Genomic DNA, 19,186 nt, shown 5'->3' on the forward strand with positions numbered 1-19,186 from the left:
GAAATGGCCGCTGGAGTGGGCGATTTCCTTCGGAGGAATATAGGCAGTTTTTAGACTATTTATTGCTTCAATCGAGTTTCTTTTTCCTATACAAAATAAGAAGGGCGCTGTTCTCTGTATTCTGAGAGATTTTGAGCAGTTTCTATCTATTATCAGCTGAGAAATTACTCCGAGAGTGACACGCTTTGAAAACACACTTTGCAGAACAGAATTTACTAGGTGAAATTTAGATATCCGCAACAAAAGCAGATCGTGAGTCGGCCTTTCATTATGCGATCGGCTGAAATTTTTTTTCAAAATATGATCCCACATTATGCATTGAACACACCGTATGGCTGAAACTGGGATCTCTTACACTATTACCATTTTTTTTTAAAAGTGTTACCCCCTTTTTCTTTTAATATCAGGATTCTTTGGAATCTGATGAAAAGACAGTTCAGGGTAAATTCGAGCACAAATGCGACATAGGTTGTCAATTTCACGAGGCGCCAAATACCATTTTAATGCGCGAACATACAAAACAACTGTGTGATCGAATGCAAGGAAATATCCGAGCATGGAAGAAGACATATACTAACCAAATTCCAACAATTTTTGCAACAAGAAGTAAACAAAGAAAAAGGCCCAATGCAGAGTAACAGTTGACAATGATAATTATTTACAATGTTCATCATGTTAAACTAGTAAAGAAATAAGAGATGATGCAGTCACTAGCGAGATTAATTAATTCTACAGGCGTTCAGATTGAGGATGCTGAAAAAAAAATTAAGAAGCAACAAAAACAGCATGAAGAAGATATCAAAAAAGTACAATTAAGTGCCTTCCGATTAGAAAGATTCATAGGCAGTAGCAATGATTTTAGATTTTATACTGGATTTCCAAAATATTCAAGTTTTAAACCTTTTTATGAGTACCTTTCTCCGGCCTGTGAACACCTTGTATATCATGGTTCCAACACTGCTCCTATAACTTCAACATCACAAACAAATTGTGGTAAACAAAAGATCAATGTCCCCTGAAAAGGAATTATTCCTTGTGCTGACAAGGTTACGTTTGGGCTTACTTTTACAAGATATTGCTCATAGATTTAATATCTCGACAAGCAGTGTTTCTCATATTTTTAAAACCTGTATTCCCTTTATGCATCAATTAACGCCCTTGCACCCTCCCAATTTTGCCCCGTCGTAAATTCATTCAAGATTTCATGCCTTCATGCTTTAAGATTTTAAAAGAAAGTCTTAACACAAGCCAGTCTATCACATTTTCCAGCTATAAGAATTATAACATTGCCAAGGGTTTGATTGGAATTTCACCAAATGGGTATCCAAGTTTTGTTTCCAGCTTATACGCAGGTAGAACTAGCGACAAAAAAATCACTGGGGACTGTGGGATTCCAAATTTACTAGAGCCAGGAGATGAACTTATTGCAGACAGAGGTTTTGATATTGACTCTGACATGCCAAATGCGGTACTCCTAAATATCCCACCATTCCTAGGACAACCTCAACTTTCAGCGGAAGATGAAGCCACGACTAGAAAAATTGCATCTGTTAGGGTGCATGTTGAGCGAGCAATTGCATGGATAAAAAACTATAGAATATTACACCAAGTAATACCATTGACACTGGCTGATAACCTTGACCAAATGTGGGGTGTTTGCTCCTATTTAACATTGTTTTGCCCCCGACCGTTAAAGAAAAACAATCTTAGACGGTTAAAGTTGAGCCTTGACTTCTAATATTGCAAGTTCAAGTAATTTACTTTCTTGTGCTTTGTGTTAACATAAGTTACTCTAAAAAGAGTTTGTACAATATTGTATATCTGTATGAACTGCTCAGGATCTATCAATCAAAATTCTTATAAAAAATATTGAGAATAAAAACATTGTCAAAACGAATTCTTTCAACATGTAAATCATTATTGGTAAAAACGACAAAGTTGCACCAACTTACATGCTTGTGTTGCCATGCTGCCTTGGATTTGATAGAAATAGTTGTGTGTCTTTTTCATTTGGACTTTTCCATTACTTATGCCCAAGAAAAAGTTCTTGTCTTTGCATGCTTCCTCTATGCAAGCATCCTTTTTTGACAAAGGACACTTGTCACTTAACTTCACCAATGCCAAGTATTCTGTAATAGCCTTTTCTTCCTTATATTTTCCCCATTGGCAGGGTTCAGGACGTTTAGCCTGTTTGAACGGGTTTTAAATTTTGTTAAGCATCGGGGTTGGGAAAATTGTTTTCTTCTCTTAACTACTGCACCTAAATTTAATGATGTGAGTCTCTTATTGCGCTCCTCAAACCATTTCCCACTGTAAAAGATTGATCCAATTTGGAGTACTTCTGAGTGTGTAATATTTACAACATTTTTTAATTCCTTTACTGCATCACTGCAAGTATTAAATGATTAAATTGAAATGGACTGTAAATGATCTAAAACTTCATCACGGATAGCAGTGTCATTAAGATTCATGGTGAAGGATTCAGTGTGTCTCTTTTAGTATTGAAGATTCTGGTGGGCAACCTCAAATGCATACGGCTTACAATCATTTGACTCTAGCAACCGTCCTAAATAGCTTTCACCCGAACAGATTTCAAACTGCTTGCTAATTTCTTGATTTCAGTTCGTCGCATTACTTTAGCAAAATCTGGGGTGGGTTATACACTCCATTGGGCAGTTGTGTTCTTTTACGCTTATTATTGTTTTTAATATCCTTCTCATAGACAGACTTATTAAAAATTATGCTTTCATACAAGACTGCCTCATCAGACCCCAGCTCTTCGCAAATTCTTAAAGAATACAACTTCTTACTAGCTTTTTTAACAATGTATTCTACGTGGCAATTCCACTTCAGGTCGTTGCTCATAATGAAACCTATGATCTTTAAATAAAGTCCAGTCATGACTTAACCTAAATAAAACCTTTAGATAACGTTGAGATAACGTTGTGCGCTAGCTTAATTTACCCGTTGAACACCCCCCCCCCCCTTTAAGACTATTGCAATAATGCAATAATAAAATTACCGAGGTGCATTCGGCTTCAATTCTTATGGTAAGACATCAATAAATCGATTATCTGAATGACTAGAACCAAAGCTAGAACTAAAACGATATAACGATTTAGAAATCCAGCATCCTGCAGGATATTACGCTGTCATTGTTTAATCTCCACTGGCCCTGTGCGCCTCATTGGCGCAATAGGCCTAGGCCCTAGATGATGATGATGATTGTTTAATCTGACGTAAAATCACTAAAATGTTACAATATACTTGAAAATAGGATATCAAATATCAAAGGATAAATCCTTATGCGAATTAATTTCGTCTTGAAATGACTAGACGGTGAAGACTGGCTCATCGGCTCTTGATTTCTGAGTAATCATTCAAAACTGTGTCGTTGATAGAAATACTTTGGGTAACAGAACAATTCCATCGTTTCTATGATGAAATAGACTCGAGGTTCGTATTTGATATATTGTGTTCATTGTTTTGGTCATGAAATTGTTAAATTTCATTGTGCTAAATTTGCCGTTTTACTTTTACCTAGTGATCGTATATATATACATATATTTTACGACTTAAGCGATGGGAAATAATTTCTATAATCCGAGTTCTCTCCCTCCTGGCGGAAAACTGTCCATAAATTTATCAAAATTGAGGGAGTTGTGTTAAGCATAGTGCGATAGTGTTTGTCGACCATTTGATTAGAATTTAGAGACAGCTATCGCATACACGGCCTCAAAATGTGAAGGCATCAAACGTAAAATCACACTTGAAATCATACTCGACATTTTCTGTATAGTATAACCGGCAGCCTACCAAAACTTCTACAAATAACAAAGGGGAAATCCGTGTGCGATATTCGTTTCATTTTGAAATTATCAGACAAAACAGCAGAGTGAGTCTGGGTATTTCTAAGTTATCTATATAATGATTATATATAATCATTCAAACATCAAAATGATATCTTGAGACCATTTGCAAGGAACACATTGGGTAATAGAACAATTCCATCCTGGTAGAACATGAAATAAAATCGAGGTTCATATTTGATATATATTGTGTTGATTATTTTGGTTTCGAGTCACATACCACTGTTAAGTGCGCACCGCATTCAACACGACATTGAACACGATAATCAGCACGATATTCAAAAACACCATATGACTAATTTCCATCATTCAAACGTTCGAAATTCAAATATTGTTTAAAACCCCTTCCAAACATTTATTAAAAGGTTCATACGTTGTAACAAAACAGACACAATCATGTGCCCAAAAAAACAACAACAAAACATTATATATGACCTGGTTGTACGAAAGTTGGATAACACTATCCACCGGATAGTGGCTTTTTCACATGCTTTTAAAATCTCCTGTTGTTGCATATAACTTTGATAAAATGTTAGCATTCTTAAATTGAGGATTCTCTTTAATAATTTTTCGTCCCAAAGATGAAATTTTATTGCTTTTCAAGCATTTTTAGAACGGTTGAAAAAATCACAATTCTGTGGGTAGCGCTATCCAGCCTTCGTGCAATCAGCCCCAGTGTTCCTACAGGGAAAAGGCTACGGATTAATTAATTGACTCTTTCGGCCCTTTTTACGAAATTGATATTTCGCATAAGCACCGTTATTATGCAAATTAGCTTTACTGCAGGAATATGCTAATCTACGGAACAGGAATTTTGAATTATGTATATATAGTATGTAATTGCATCGAAAGGTAATCCAAATGATTAAAATACAAGATTAGCTGTTTTGAATGTGGCTTTGGCGGTAGATTATTCCCCCCCCCATATACGGATGAAAGGGATGCCGCCATTGACGTCACAGTAGGTTGCCACGCGAACATCATGTGGGAATACACAATAGTTTCACGTGAACATGTGTGGTGTATATTAGCGTACAATGACGTCACACCAAATGTACACGTTAGTTTCACATTTCATAATATCGTGTTTGTAAAAGGTACTTTGGGCGAATCGGTGTTAGCGATTGTAAATGTAGTGTTGTTTGCTATGATTAGGTGATTTTATATGTTTATCTCGATATTTCATTCACATCTTTTATGGATTTGATGGCTCTTAAAAGAGCCGTTTTTTGTTTTTATCGTTCATCTTCTAACAATGCACGCTCCATATGCCTCGACTTCAACTTTTGCGCAATGCCGATGAGCAATTACCTCGATGATGTGATTCCCACATGTCTCAAATAAGTCAGGCATATAGAAAAGATTATCTGCTCTAAGGCATCCAAGAACTTCTAAGTTTATGCTTGGTATTTGGAGTCCCTTACATACTGCGGTCAGCTCATCATGCTGATGACAAGTATATATGATGATGATAGTCAGGAACGTCTGAGGGATAAAAAGACAGAGAAGATAATGCCAGCACGAAGGGCAGGCCGGAGTTAGCCACCACACACCTGGCCCGGTTCGGGAAAGGTCTCCCAGTCAGAGCACGACATTATTGGACAGCAGTATGAACAAAACCATATTTATATCGATAACGATAAGGTAACTGTCGTCGAAAAATAAGTCTGGTTTATTAAACTCAAGTTAACGCTACACAACTAGATGTGAATATTGACAATATTTTGATTAATTTCTTTCAAAGCCGTCATCTTGAATATTTATGATACCGCGATAACTATAATGCAAAGCGCTTCGAATATTTAATAAGGGAATCGTCTATTCCAAGTTTTCACTCGGTACTTGATTTTGCGCGATCAATATTTCGCAGTAGAATCCATCTATATTGTTATAGCAAATATGGCAAAACTCTCTCAATAAAGAGTAATGAAGAATGGACTACCTGAGTCCTATTTAGTTGGAAATTCGATTTTTTTTTGTTTCTTTATGCGTTTTTTTAAACAAGGCTACATTTTCATAAAGACTTCTCAAATTCGCTCTTTAAAACGTTTAAATTAATTTCTAGGATCAGCAATGTCTGGTCTACCGTGGGAAAGCGAGGAAAGTCAAAACTACATTCGAGCGGAATATATTCTCACTGATGCTGTAAGAAAGGAGTTGAGGAATTTATTTATTCATGAATGGAACAAACGTTACCAGGCTTCTCTTGGAGCATGGGATGACACCAACGTCAGTGGTAGTCAGTTGTTTAATCTGGAGAAAAAACGAACAAGACCAAATAAGACCATGCTTCAGTCCAAATTTCAAAATGGAAATACAAATGAATGGGATTGTACCGTACTTTTTGATGCAATTCTTTATTCCAACTCAATCGGTTGTAGTCTTAGTACAACAGAAAAGACTGAAATCGACATTCTTCGAAAACTGCGAAATGAAATAACTCATAATATACCTGACAAAACGCTAACTAATAAAGACTTTCAAACCATGACAACAAAAGTTGAGAATGCATTGGGTGCATTGGGACTGTCAATCAACGAAGTCGTTCGAATAAAAAACCTGTTTGCGTCATTTACAATTCTTCCCCCTGAACCAGCCCATGAAGTCGTTTACCGTTCTGACAAGATACACGAGATAAGAGAAGACCTTGAAAAGTTGCGCAGTCATAACGATGGCAAACTTACATATTTGTACATCTCTGGGAATCCAGGCAGTGGAAAATCTCAACTCGCCAGACAAGTTTGTGAAGATATTTGCAAAGATGTTCATGGGAAAGACGAAGCAATGTTTGTAATGACATTGAACGGAAAAGATTTAGATTCTCTTCTTCATTCATATAAAGATTTTTGTCGTCGGCTGAATTGTAACGAGAGCGCATTGCAAAGTGTTTCAAGTTCATCTAAACCTAAAGAAGAAAAAATAAAAGATTTAAGATCGCAAATATCTTGCAGAATAAAAAATTGGAAAAAGTGGTGGATCATCGTTGACAATGTGGAAAATCTAGAACTCATATCCCCACTACTGCCTTTGAAGGGAGACGAAGTTTGGAAGGACGGCCAAGTTATATTAACAACACAAAACACAAATGCTGTTCCACAAGACAGCACCTCAACTAAGCATATATCACTTATTCATGGAATGAATGACCAAGAGTGTCGCCAGCTGCTTGTTCTATTATCGTGTACCGAAGTCAATGGCCCATTACTAGATGAGATGGCGGAGAAGTTGGATCGTCAACCACTGGCAATGGCCGCGGCAGCCGTGTATATGAGAGAAGTAACCAATAGTTGTCCAGATTTTTCTTGGCGAGATTATTTACGAAAACTTGAGAAGGGTAAAAGGGGGTTAACGGAGGAACGTCTTCGGCAAATGAATTCAGCGGCATATTCCTCCACAATGAGCACGGCAGTGTTGCTAGCGGTTAGAAAATGTGCAGAAAATAACACAATCCTGGAACACGCTTTCAACCTTTTCTCTTTGTTATCTTTTGAACCATTACCACTTGATCTTGTTGTAAAATATATTCAGGAGCAACAGGAGGTAGATGCGGAGGATGTCATTACTGCAATAAAACTCTCCTCGCTGTTTGTTCAGGATGGTAGCAATGGTGATGTCCGCCTACATCGTGTTGTTCATGAAGCCGTCAAAACATTTTGTCTTTTTGATGAGTCTAAAAAAGATAATACGGAAAACAAAAGTACAAGCGAGGAAGAAAATTTAACTCACATTTACAGGGTTGTCAAAATAATGAGTTACTTTAGTGAAAGAGAAGATAAAATCAAATCTATTCCGCATTTGAAAGCATTTCACAAAGAAATTATTGACAACATTCATTTTCCCGATCAAGCATTATACTTATTAAGCTTACGTTTTGAAAAAGCTGACATTTCTCAAATGTATATATCGTTGGGGAGCACACTTTATCGCTTTTGTCAGTATGAACTGTCGATGGAATTTCTTCAACTGGCACTAAAAATTCAATTAAATCACCTTGGTCCGAATCACACAGACGTAGCAACTTTATACAGTAACATTGGTGTGTTGTGTAGCGATAAAGGTGATTTTGATAAGGCTAATGTATATTATCAACGCGCACTGAAAATTCGATTAGAGCAATTGGGACCGAATCATGCTGAAGTCGCCAAGTCATACGCCGCCCTTGGTGTGTTGTGTACTGATAAAGGTGATTTAGATCATGCTAATGATTATTGTCAACGGGGGCTGAAAATTGAATTAGAACAGTTGGGGCCGAACCACACTGAAGTTGCTGGTTCATACAACAGCCTGGCTAATGTGTGTAAAGAAAAAGGTGATCTTGATCAGGCTAATGATTATTATCAACGGGCGTTGAAAATTCGATTACATCAATTAGGACCAAACCATGTTGAAGTGGCTACTTCATACTACAACCTGGGAGTGTTGTGCAATGTTAAGGGCGATTTCCTTCATGCTAATGAGTATCATCAACGAGCGTTGGGAATTCGAATAAAGCAATTAGGACCAAAGCATACAGATGTTGCTGCTTCATACAATAGCCTGGGTGTGTTGTGTGATGATCAGGGTGACTTGGACCATGCTGATGATTATTATCAAAGAGCGCTGAAAATTCAAATAGAGCATTTAGGACCAGACCATACTGATGTTGCTGCTTCATACAACAACCTGGGCAATGTGTATTTCAAAAAAGATGATCTTGATCAGGCTAATGATTATTTTCAAAGGGCACTGAAAATTCGATTTGATCAATTAGGACCAAATCATACTGACGTTGCTGCTTCGTACAACAACCTTGGTCGTGTGTGTACCCGAAAAGGTGATCTTGATCAGGCTAATGCATATTTTCAACAGGCGATGAAAATGCAATTAAAGCAATTAGGACCGAACCATGCTGACGTGGCTACTGCATACCACAACCTAGGTGATGTGTGTAGCAGAAAAGGTGATCTTGATCAAGCTAATGAATATTTTCAACGAGCACTAAAAATTCTATTGGAACATATAGGACCGTATCATAGTAACGTTGCGATTTTATACAACAACCTGAGTAATGTGTGTAGCAGAAAAGGTGATCTTGATCAGGCTAATGAATATTGTCAACGGGCGCTAAAAATTCAATTGGAACAATTTGGACCGAGTCATACTGACGTTGCCACTTCATACAACAACCTGGGCAATGTATATCTCGAAAAAGGTGATCTTGATCAGGCAAATGAATATTGTCAACGGGCGCTAAAAATTCAATTGGAACAATTAGGACCGAATCATACTGACGTTGCCATTTCATACAACCTCTTGAGTAACGTGTGTATCGGAAAAGGTGATTGTGATCAGGCTCAAGTGTATTGTGAACGGGCGCTGAAAATCCAATTAGAGCTATTAGGACCGAGCAATACTGACGTGGCCAAGTCATACACCATCCTAGGATATGCGTGTAGCCAAAAAGGTGCTTTTGATCAAGCTTATGATTATTATCAACGGGCGCTGAAAATTCAATCCGAGCAATTAGGACCGAACCATCCTGAGATTGCTATATTGGTAAAGGTAATCGGCATCATTAAAGATCTCCTTGTTTCAAGAAATTCAATTTGCGGCGAGTAATCAATAATTATTGTATGAGGTTTAGCGTGATAATGAAAATTTATTAGAATTTCTTGATAATTCTCAAAATCAGGTGAAAACCGAATTCAACATTTATTTTTATATTCACCTGGAGCCCACATATTAAACATCGATATCATACGGTTCATTCAATTTCTTCTTCCTGAAATGTGTTGTAATTTTTTAAGGATTTGCTCATTAAGCAAAATCCTTTATGTCATCGTCTGTGTAAGATAGATAGATAGATAGATAGTAAGAATGTGACGTAACTACGATATCTTCCGAGGACTCAAAAATTCGCGAACCGTCGGAAACTATTATCCGCTATTACCGTTGAATCAGTTTGTGAATATTTGCGATCTTTTGGGCAAAAAAATACCGCTTATTTTCGGAAATGCACGAACAACTAAAGATTTAGCCAATTTTTTAGAGCTAAGCGAAGGGATAAATGGCTATTTTGTGAAGGATCGCAATACGAACGAGTGAGCGCAGCGAACGAGTGAGTTTGCGATCCTTCGCAACGAGTGCATAATAAAAATCGTACAAACGAGCCAACCATGAAGTAATTTGTTTATTAAATGTGTATAGAGATCAATTTGATAACGACACGCTTTTAATATACAAAAACACAGCGAGCAACAAAATCGAAACTTTATGCATGAAAACATATTTATTACCGTTCAGTTTCTTTGTAATTTTGTTCAATAGAAGTTAGACATTCTTTCCGAAAGATTTGAGAATGTGCTGAATGTAAAAATATCTTGAATATGAGAATTATGTTTTGAATCTCACTCCTATATTTCGACACCATCTTGAAAGAAAATGTAAACAAATTGCCGCCAAAATGACATACGACAATTTTTCACGTGTGAAGAATGTCGTACGTCCCATCAAAAGCCGTGTATGGCATTTTTTCACACGTGAAAAACATCGTACGTCCAATCAAATTGCATGAAATTTATTGGCACAGTGAAATATGATTTTTATTTCATCATTCTGCTGTGCATAAATCTCTATACACATATAATAATATCGTGTATGTGAAAGGACTTTGGGCGAATCGGTGCGAGGGGTTGTAAATGTTGTTGTTTGCTATGATTGGGTGATTTTATATGTTTATCTCGATATTTCATTAACATTCTTTTATAGATTTGATGGCTCTTAAAAGAACAGTTTTTTATGTCTTTATCGTTCATCTTCTAACCATGCACGCTCCATAAGCCTCGACTTCAACTTTTGGCAATGCCGATAAGTATTTACCGCGATGATGTGATTTCCACATGTCTCGATTGAGTCGGGCATATGAGGTTAAGATCGACTTCCGCTACGAGTACCGATACCAATACTCAGTCATGCGCATACGCAGATGTAACAATCGTCCAAAATGTGATAACACTGTAAGTTGCGAGTGCCGTTTTTGGGCTGAAAATGGAAGTGGATAGGTAGGCGAAGTACTGAATTATATTTACTGTATTATTGTCATTTTCTGCTGTAGTTTTCTAAAAATATTATTTAGTTTTTAATTGTATAATGTTTCTGCTTTTTTTGGTTAGACTTAGGGATTGTGATTAAAGTTTTTGAAGTGAATACAGCCGCTAGTAAACAAGTATTGTACGCAGTATCTAAAGTAGTCAGTACTCGCGCCTTTAAAGGTTTGATATACAATGTTTTTACAACCTTGATATTCGTTTAATGCTTAATATTTAGTTCAAATGCAAACACAGGCACAGCCCCGGGCACAGTAGATATTGAAGTAACTCAGTAGATGGTATGTTTTCTTACAGAATTATGAAAAAATCTATTTATTCCTTTTAACAAAATTGTATGTATATGATATATACGATATACAATATATATTTAAGTCATTAAAACAACTAAATAAAAAGGCTTTGAAATGTCATTGTGACGCAGGATTTGCCATAGAAAGTTTCATATAGGAAGTTTATTTGTTGAATTGTTATTATGTTGGTTGAATAATCCTTTGAACATTTCTATGCTTATATGATAGTAACTGATGATGGTTTTTCTAGCATCTGGAACAACACCAATCAAAAAACCTTTTCGATGGAAACGTGATCACAGCATTCTGCTTTTGAAAGAAGTCTTCGCTCATGAACCTTACCGTTGCAAGAAAGGATTAAAAGAAAGGGGTGATGTGTCGAGCAAAATTGCCAATACCTTAAATCAAATGCCTCATTCTGGGTTTTTTAATGTGAGACAGCGAAGTGTGCGCACACAGCATGAAAAATTAATGGATGAGTTTGTGAAGAAGGATAAACAGGAATTGGCTGCTTCAGGAATTGATGCTGAGTATGATGAGCTTGATCAACTTTTGTATGATACCTTTGAAAAATCTACTGATGCAACTGCAGAGCTGGCAACACAAGCTAACGAAAAGCAAAAGATAGAAAATGAAGAAAAACTTATAATCACAGATATAAGGACACAGGCAATGGAAAGAATGAAAGAACATCCCAAACAGATGAAGAGAGAGAGCACGGTACTCAAAGAGATCATAGAAGAAGGAAGGAAAGCTGAAAATGAATTGGAAGTAAAGCGAATAGCTTTGGAGGACAAGCGTATTGAAGTAGAAAACGAAAGACACAAAATGTTTAATCATGTTGTGGACCAGCAGCAACAGCAGGAATCTATGCTTCTTGTACAACAGAGAGAAAAGCGAGTGAATCGCAAAAATAATTCATGCGGATTCAGGTTGAGAATCAAAAACAAGGTTTTTATGAACAACAGCAGAAAATGCCAACACAGATGCAAGTCCAAAACTCACAGATACAGCTACATTTTTTATGAGTTTTGAGAGATTCAAAATGGTAGTGGTTCAAAAAAGTAAATATTTTGCAAATGCTTGTTACATTGTTTTAACACAAGCATAATTAAAATTACATTGTTAATTTGTTGTTCATACACAGTTAATCCTTTGTGTCAGTTAATCAAGTTAATCCTACCAAAGTGCCACTCCACAGCAATTTGCACTTTGCTCGTGGATATGTTTAAAGCTTGTTGTTCCATGGTCAAGTGTGCCCCTTTAAAAGATCCTTGCACATGCTGTGTGACAGGGTATGCATCTCCACACATACATAACGGCTTGCTAGTGGCATCAAAAGAGTATGCTTGCAACTATTGGTAAAGTCCTGATTCAACAAATATTCTTGCATCATGTCTTTTTCCTCTATAAAAAGGCAAATGTAGAGTAGTGAATATGTTAATTAGTTGAAATGAGATGCTTATACACTGGCGGTCAAAAAGAACTGCTCAAAACAAGTTAAAATGCTCTCAAATGAACGTAACTGTCCCTCTAACAATATATAAGAGTAAATATAGACTAGATTACATGCTAAGCTATATGAAATATTAATATTTTGTTGACCCTCCTTCGGCCTTATAATTGATGATGGTCTTACACCGGCGTGGAATGCTTTCTGTTAAGGTGGTAATCTTAACGGTCAAAAGAAATTCATCCTATGGACAGTCTTTACAGCTACGCATAAATCAGGGGACGCTTTATGAATTAATTCCTTTCTTGCACTATCGCTTTCACATTGTCCCACAGATGTTCAATAGGGTTAAGACCTTTTGATTGTGCAGGCCAATCCATTCCTGTCACTCCCTCTTCCTGCAACCATTGTTTGACTATATCTTGGAAGTGTGGCAGGTTGCATTACATTATTGAAATATTGTTTGGAATAAGAGAATTGTCCAAAAATCCTTTGAAGCTCTCTCCTATATTCGCTTCTTCTGTATGAATTTGTATCTAAACAGTTCTTTTTGACCGCTAGTGTACAATAAAAGATTGATTGTCACGATTCCTGTTACATACGATAATAGCAACATTTGAGCAGTTCTTTTTGACCGCCAGTGTACATTCCAATGGTTTCTATAGTTAACTGAACATACTAACCCATAGGTCCTACCATATTTATACTATGAAACCACTAGGAACCAAACATGACTGGTACTTCAAAGCATGTGTACGTTTGTGTCCATAAAAGACATGTCGCTGGTTATTTCCTGGTCTGCATATTGGGCGAACCTAATATGCAAAAAATGATTAATTCCAATGATTAATTCCATTGATTAATTCCAATATAAACACTTTTAATGCGCAGTTCTAACATTTTCCACACCGAACATTAATGCCCACAAACTGCACTTGGCTTTTTCAGGGGCAAGCCAGGTGAGGTCAATGTTAATTCATTACTTTAAAAAACACGCCTTTTTTCCTAAAAGCTCACTGCGCACGAAGCAATTTGTCAAATGAAGGGAACCGCTTTGTACAGCGAACAGTTTCTTAGTACAGCGAACAGCATCTACACGGTACACATTTACACAGCACCAAGCAAGCGTGTTTAGATGATCTCCCGTTACACGCCCATGTTTTTCGAGTTAAGACGTTTTAATACGTTGAACTCTGTTTACATAAAGAAAGCACGCGTTCTAATAAAAATTTAGCTGAAGACGTCTTGGCTTGTCCAGGTGTTTTCAGAAAATGCCACGCGCCACGTGCAGCATCATCCAGTTTGTCTGGCTTAACAAGCAAGATTTTAACCCACTATTTTATACATGTACAGATTTAATTTAAACACGAATTTAGTACGAGTGAGATCACTGAAATAACTTGTCCCTCAAATTCATACATGCACCGCTATATACAGTCCATTAAAAGAAAAGTTTAATCCTTTCCGAATTATTTCCAAGAAAACGGGCTGAGTGCAGCAGATATAATATGGAATCACACCTGACGATTTGAAAAAAATATGGAATATGAAAATGAAAATCGTTGAAAGCCTTCTAAAAGAATGTTTTTATCGCTTCCGTTTCAACTACGAACCCTATAGGAAGTGCCGGCGGTTTCCGAGACTGGTGAGCTCTGTTTTCTGGGCAAATTAAAGGCATGCAACTGCAATAAACAATGACACTTTTTGGATAAAATAATGGCAATGTGCCGGAGCACATGCCGATTTAATTCAACCAAAAGTAACAAATTATAGCTAATTGTTACAATGTTCGTATTTTAGTACAGTACAGAAAAGGTGGGGTAATAAAAAACGCCCACACCATCATAATTACATAGAAATTATCGTAGCTCACAACCTAGAGAAAGGGAGGGAGGGTCGGGTGAAAACTTCCGAATTTGCTTCGACGAAAACAAATATAGAATGACCTTGAACCTTTCGGATCTCTTTATATAGGTATGCTGACTGTGCACGTGAAACATGCTCCATGCACGTGAGGGGAATATTACTTAACTGTAGCAAAGTGCGAATAGCCTTGAACTTTCTCATTCCGCTAGGAATAAATCAGGAGAGCACGTTTTCCCAAACGTAACAAAGTTTCCCTGTACTCAAATCTATAGATAGGCCAGTTTACAAAAGAGTTTCCCTCCATTGCTCTACGCGTGCGCTACCATATATAGCTATAACGTTATCTACAAACTACAAATAGACTAAGAATAATACACGCAAGCAATAAACTTATTATTCGCTACGGCAAATAACTCCTGTTTTAAAACGCTTGAATAATGAATGCACGCTCGAATAATCATAAGACGCAAGGAGGAATGCGATGTAACTATTTTTAAAACATGATTCCTGTGCAGCATTGAAATGCTACTGTCAAGTACCAAACGTTTTTGAACATCGCAAAATCGAAAGCCTTGAATCAACTAAGAGATAATATATTTGAACGACGGCCGATGGTAATATTATAGGTAGCATTCAGTGTTTAGTTTCATTATTGGAATGTTATGCCTACAGTAGGTTAAACATCGCATTTTGGTCGCGTCGAATGCAATTGAAACAATGGATAATGAGACGATGATGAGGCTTAATGAGGTGTATCATCTCATTACCTATCGTTTGAATTGCATAAGCACATCAAGCTGAGCCGTTTAATTAAGAATGAACACGTCATGTCTTTATAGCTTCCTTATACAGCGATATACATATTTTGAGAATCTTTTTGAACCGACTTGAATCTGTCGACACAACAGCCTTGATACAAATCTGTAGTTACGCATGCACATAATTATGTTACATATCTAGTGTTTAAAGTTTTGTATATTACCAAGCTCGAAAATTTAATTAGCTTTGACTGAAAAGTGATTTGCCAAAGACAGATTGTTAGCTAAAGAATAAAAATGCCTTACAAAAACATCAGTGAACAATCAATAGACTACTTGTACTTCAGACTAATTATACCATCTAGCTAAAGAAAAGGAAATATCACCACAGCTGAATGGTTATTGCTGAATTTATATATTTGTAAAACGTAACCGAGAGCAGTTGAGAAAACTCCACAATAGACGAGTTCATAAGAGGTGAACGAGTCTTATCATCCATGCCTTATTATCTATGGCATCATATTTCCTTTCGTCACGAGAAACTCAATGTAACTTTACAATATATTCTCTAAGAGGTGACCGGAAACTAAACATCCGCACTACAGGATGCGAGAATTATTTGAGAATATATGCAACATATCTTAAAATTTAAATTTGAATTTTAAACATTTTAGTTGATTACGATGACGTCATCACAGGCAATTCTACTCCTGACAATGGTTGTGTCACTGACCAACATTTTTTGTTACGCACCGCAATGTTTTCAAAATGAATTCTTGAATAAAAAAGGTGAGGGCCGAGTGGACTTCCATCGGCGCGAATGTTTTATGGATGAGTCCCCGAAGACAACGTCCCATGGGAAATGCGAATTTGTGCCCCCTTTTTAAACTTACATACCAATATGTTTCAATAGAGAAATTAGTCTTAAGACACCAAAACCTGCATGATGTCACTAAAATTACCTGAAATAATGATTAAGTGAATATTGCCACTTTCTTTGCTAGCTATTCAAGGACATCGCTTAAAAGATTCTAACACTGGATTGACATTCGCACAATCCTTATTTGAAGATCCCTTTAGCGTTAACGTACGCAATGCTGTGCTTGAAACAAAGTTCTTCCAGGGTATTATTCAAAATACTCTGGAACCGGAGCAGTATGGCGGATACATGGTGCAGGACGCAGCTTTCGTATTTGACGCAGTGAAGGCTTTTGACACCGCCGCTGAAAATATGCGAGGCGAATACCCTCCCGATTTCGCGCTGTTTTATCATGGAAGATCCGAGTGCTTTACAAGTTATGCCAGTTATTTCGTTTCTAAATGGAAGCTTTTTAGCGCGTCGAGCATCTTAATGGGCCCAGCAGTCGGAACATACGTAGCCTATCAAATGAAACTTGCCCAAACCCAACCCAAGAACCTCGCTATCGGTATCCTACCCTGTGAAATGTTATGGCCCTGGGTTGCTGCGCAAATTGATCCTCAAGTCCCGGAGAAGAATGTTTACCGATCATGGGTTGATGATAATCTAGATAATGGTTATTCCGGTGCCCAGACATTCGCTAACAAGTTTTTCAGTGAAGGAGACAAAGATGCTTCCCAGATAATTTTTAACGAAGGCATAATCAACGAGTTAAATTTCTTCCGCTCTGCTTGTGGTGAGGATCCCGTCGACTACGATTTTGGCAATAAAAACGAAACTGCACCGATCGTTTAGTTTTTTAGAGATAGTTCTCCTGTCTTCTTATGTATAAGTTCACGCCACATTATGGTCATGATTTCAATAAAAATCTGAAAAAAAATTTCATATAAGTATGATTCAAATCGCCTAGTGAGATATATATTTCTTGATATTGCCTTCTTAGTATAGTCCCTGGGCCTCTTTTGATGTATGTATATATAAGTCTTTATTAAAATTAGAATGTTGCATTACAACAAACGTGGGACTTTACATTGCATAAGGCTTAGCTAAATTATTGACATTATATTTCAGATAAATTATTTACATAATATAAACATTATAATAGTAAGATATAGCTAAGGTATTAAAAGTCATTAAAAGGCACTTATTTAGAAATGATTGTTTAATGATGGTTATATTGTTAAGGTTCTGATGCAAATTAAGTTATGATAAGAGGAAACTTTTCATGAGATTTTAGAAAACATTCAGGCTTTGGAGAAAGTAAGAGAGCTTTTGTCGATTGATTTGACATGATATTACTTTTTGACCTAAAATGCAGCTATATATTATAATCTTAACATGAAAATTAATTGTGAATAAAACTATTCATTCATATGATAAATCTTTTCAAAACGACCACTTTCTCGGATACAACATGATTGACAACAACGTACAAGGGCAGTATACACAGAATACTTAAATACTCAGAAATTTAGCAAATGTGCTGCCCTATAGGTATAGCAAATTTTTAAAACAAGTATACACATTATGTGAGGCGACTTTAATAATTTTAGATCGGTTTGTGTTATTTCTGTATCAAAACGCACAAAACTCTCACACGACAACGTGTCAGTATTGGAACTGTCTTGATTCGCACAGCAAGTTAAATGAATTTTCATGTAAAATTGGAACTGTGGGTGCTCGCTATATTTTTAAACAAATTTGGTCTTCTTTTTTAACTAAAATGTAAGCATTAGCTATATCAGCATGCACTTTGTTAAGATTTGGTGGTGGAAACTTCTACTTCGATGAAAAATGAAATGGTATTAAGACGTAAAGCAGACCACATCATTTCAAAATGGCTGACAATTTACTACGGCAATCATAAAACAAAATTGCAAATGAAATCATTTATACGGATTAATGTTATTAATAGAATGATCGGTTGAAATGACGATATTGTTCACATGCATGAGATACGCATTTAATGATGGTTATATTGTTAAGGTTCTGATGCAAATTAAATTATGATAATATAGGAGAAGACTTTTCATTAGATTTTTGAAAACATTCAGGCTTTTGAAAAAGTGAGAAAGCTTTTGTCGATTGATTTGATCTTACTTTTTGAACTAAAATGCAGCTATTATAATCTCAACATGAAAATTCATTGTGAATAAAACTATTCATTCATATGATAAATCATTTCAAAACGACTACTTTCTCGTGTACAACATGATTGACAACAACGTACAAGGGCAGTATACACGGGATAATTAAATACTCAGAAATTTAGCAAATGTGCTCGTTTATAGGTATACCAGATTTTTAAAACAAGTATACACGTTGTATATGTACGTGTGACGATTTTATTCATTTTAGATCGGATTGTGTTATTTCTGTATCAAAACGCACAAAACTCTCACACGACAACGTGTCCTTATTGGAACTGTCTTGATTCGCACAGAAAGTTAAGTTAATTTTCATGTTAAATTGGAACTGTCGGTGCTCGCTATAATTTTAGACAACTTTGGTTTTCTTTTTGAACTAAAATGTAACCATTAGCTGTATCAGCATGCTCTTTGTTAAGATTTGGTGGTGGAAACTTCTACTTCGATGAACAATGAAATGGTATTAAGACGTAAAGCAGACCACATCATTTCAAAATGGCTGACAATTTACTACGGCAATCATAAACAAAACTGCAAATGAAATCATTTATACGGATTAATGTTATTTTGTGTATAGAATGATCGCTTGAAATAACGATATTGTTCACTGCATGAGATACGCATTTAATGATGGTTATATTGTTAAGGTCCTGATGCAAATTAAGTTATGATAAGAGGAAACTTTTCACGAGATTTTGTAAAACAGTTAGGCTTTTGAAAAAGTGAGAAAGTTTTTGTCGATTGATTTGATCTTACTTTTTGAACTAAAATGCAGCTATTATAATCTCAACATGAA

The 19,186-nt window shown here is 36.3% G+C and overlaps 3 protein-coding genes across 4 annotated transcripts; all 3 read left to right on the forward strand.

Moving 5' to 3' along the window:
• Positions 1-3,304: 3,304 nt before the first annotated feature.
• On the forward strand, positions 3,305-9,919 carry LOC114535757. Of its 2 annotated transcripts, none has more exons than XM_028557065.1 (2): positions 3,305-3,456; positions 5,935-9,919. In XM_028557065.1, the coding sequence occupies exon 2, from the start codon at positions 5,943-5,945 to the stop codon at positions 9,465-9,467; it is 3,525 nt and encodes a 1,174-aa protein (XP_028412866.1). In that variant the 5' UTR covers positions 3,305-3,456; positions 5,935-5,942; the 3' UTR covers positions 9,468-9,919. The 2 variants fall into 2 exon arrangements, with proteins under 2 accessions (XP_028412866.1, XP_028412867.1); XM_028557066.1 differs by lacking the exon at positions 3,305-3,456 and adding an exon at positions 5,437-5,513.
• Positions 9,920-10,633: 714 nt separating this feature from the next.
• LOC114535759 lies at positions 10,634-12,301 on the forward strand. The gene is made up of 2 exons (XM_028557068.1): positions 10,634-10,909; positions 11,021-12,301. The coding sequence occupies exon 2, from the start codon at positions 11,482-11,484 to the stop codon at positions 12,280-12,282; it is 801 nt and encodes a 266-aa protein (XP_028412869.1). The 5' UTR covers positions 10,634-10,909; positions 11,021-11,481; the 3' UTR covers positions 12,283-12,301.
• Positions 12,302-15,927: 3,626 nt separating this feature from the next.
• On the forward strand, positions 15,928-17,117 carry LOC114535758. The gene is made up of 2 exons (XM_028557067.1): positions 15,928-16,113; positions 16,329-17,117. Exons 1-2 carry the CDS (start codon positions 16,008-16,010, stop codon positions 17,036-17,038), a joined length of 816 nt encoding a protein of 271 aa, XP_028412868.1. The 5' UTR covers positions 15,928-16,007; the 3' UTR covers positions 17,039-17,117.
• Positions 17,118-19,186: the final 2,069 nt, after the last annotated feature.

The sequence above is a fragment of the Dendronephthya gigantea genome, unplaced genomic scaffold, assembly GCF_004324835.1.
Source record: "Dendronephthya gigantea isolate DGI-Jeju-01 unplaced genomic scaffold, DenGig_1.0 000123F, whole genome shotgun sequence".
Taxonomy (NCBI): domain Eukaryota; kingdom Metazoa; phylum Cnidaria; class Anthozoa; order Malacalcyonacea; family Nephtheidae; genus Dendronephthya; species Dendronephthya gigantea.

Excerpts from the sequence above, each read along its gene's own strand:
- LOC114535757 (XM_028557065.1), top strand. The coding sequence starts at position 5,943 with ATGTCTGGTCTACCGTGGGAAAGCGAGGAAAGTCAAAACTACATTCGA.
- LOC114535759 (XM_028557068.1), top strand. The coding sequence starts at position 11,482 with ATGATGGTTTTTCTAGCATCTGGAACAACACCAATCAAAAAACCTTTT.
- LOC114535758 (XM_028557067.1), top strand. The coding sequence starts at position 16,008 with ATGACGTCATCACAGGCAATTCTACTCCTGACAATGGTTGTGTCACTG. Across the intron at positions 16,114-16,328 it reads TGAATTCTTGAATAAAAAAG|CTATTCAAGGACATCGCTTA; the intron begins GTGAGGGCCGAG and ends TTTCTTTGCTAG.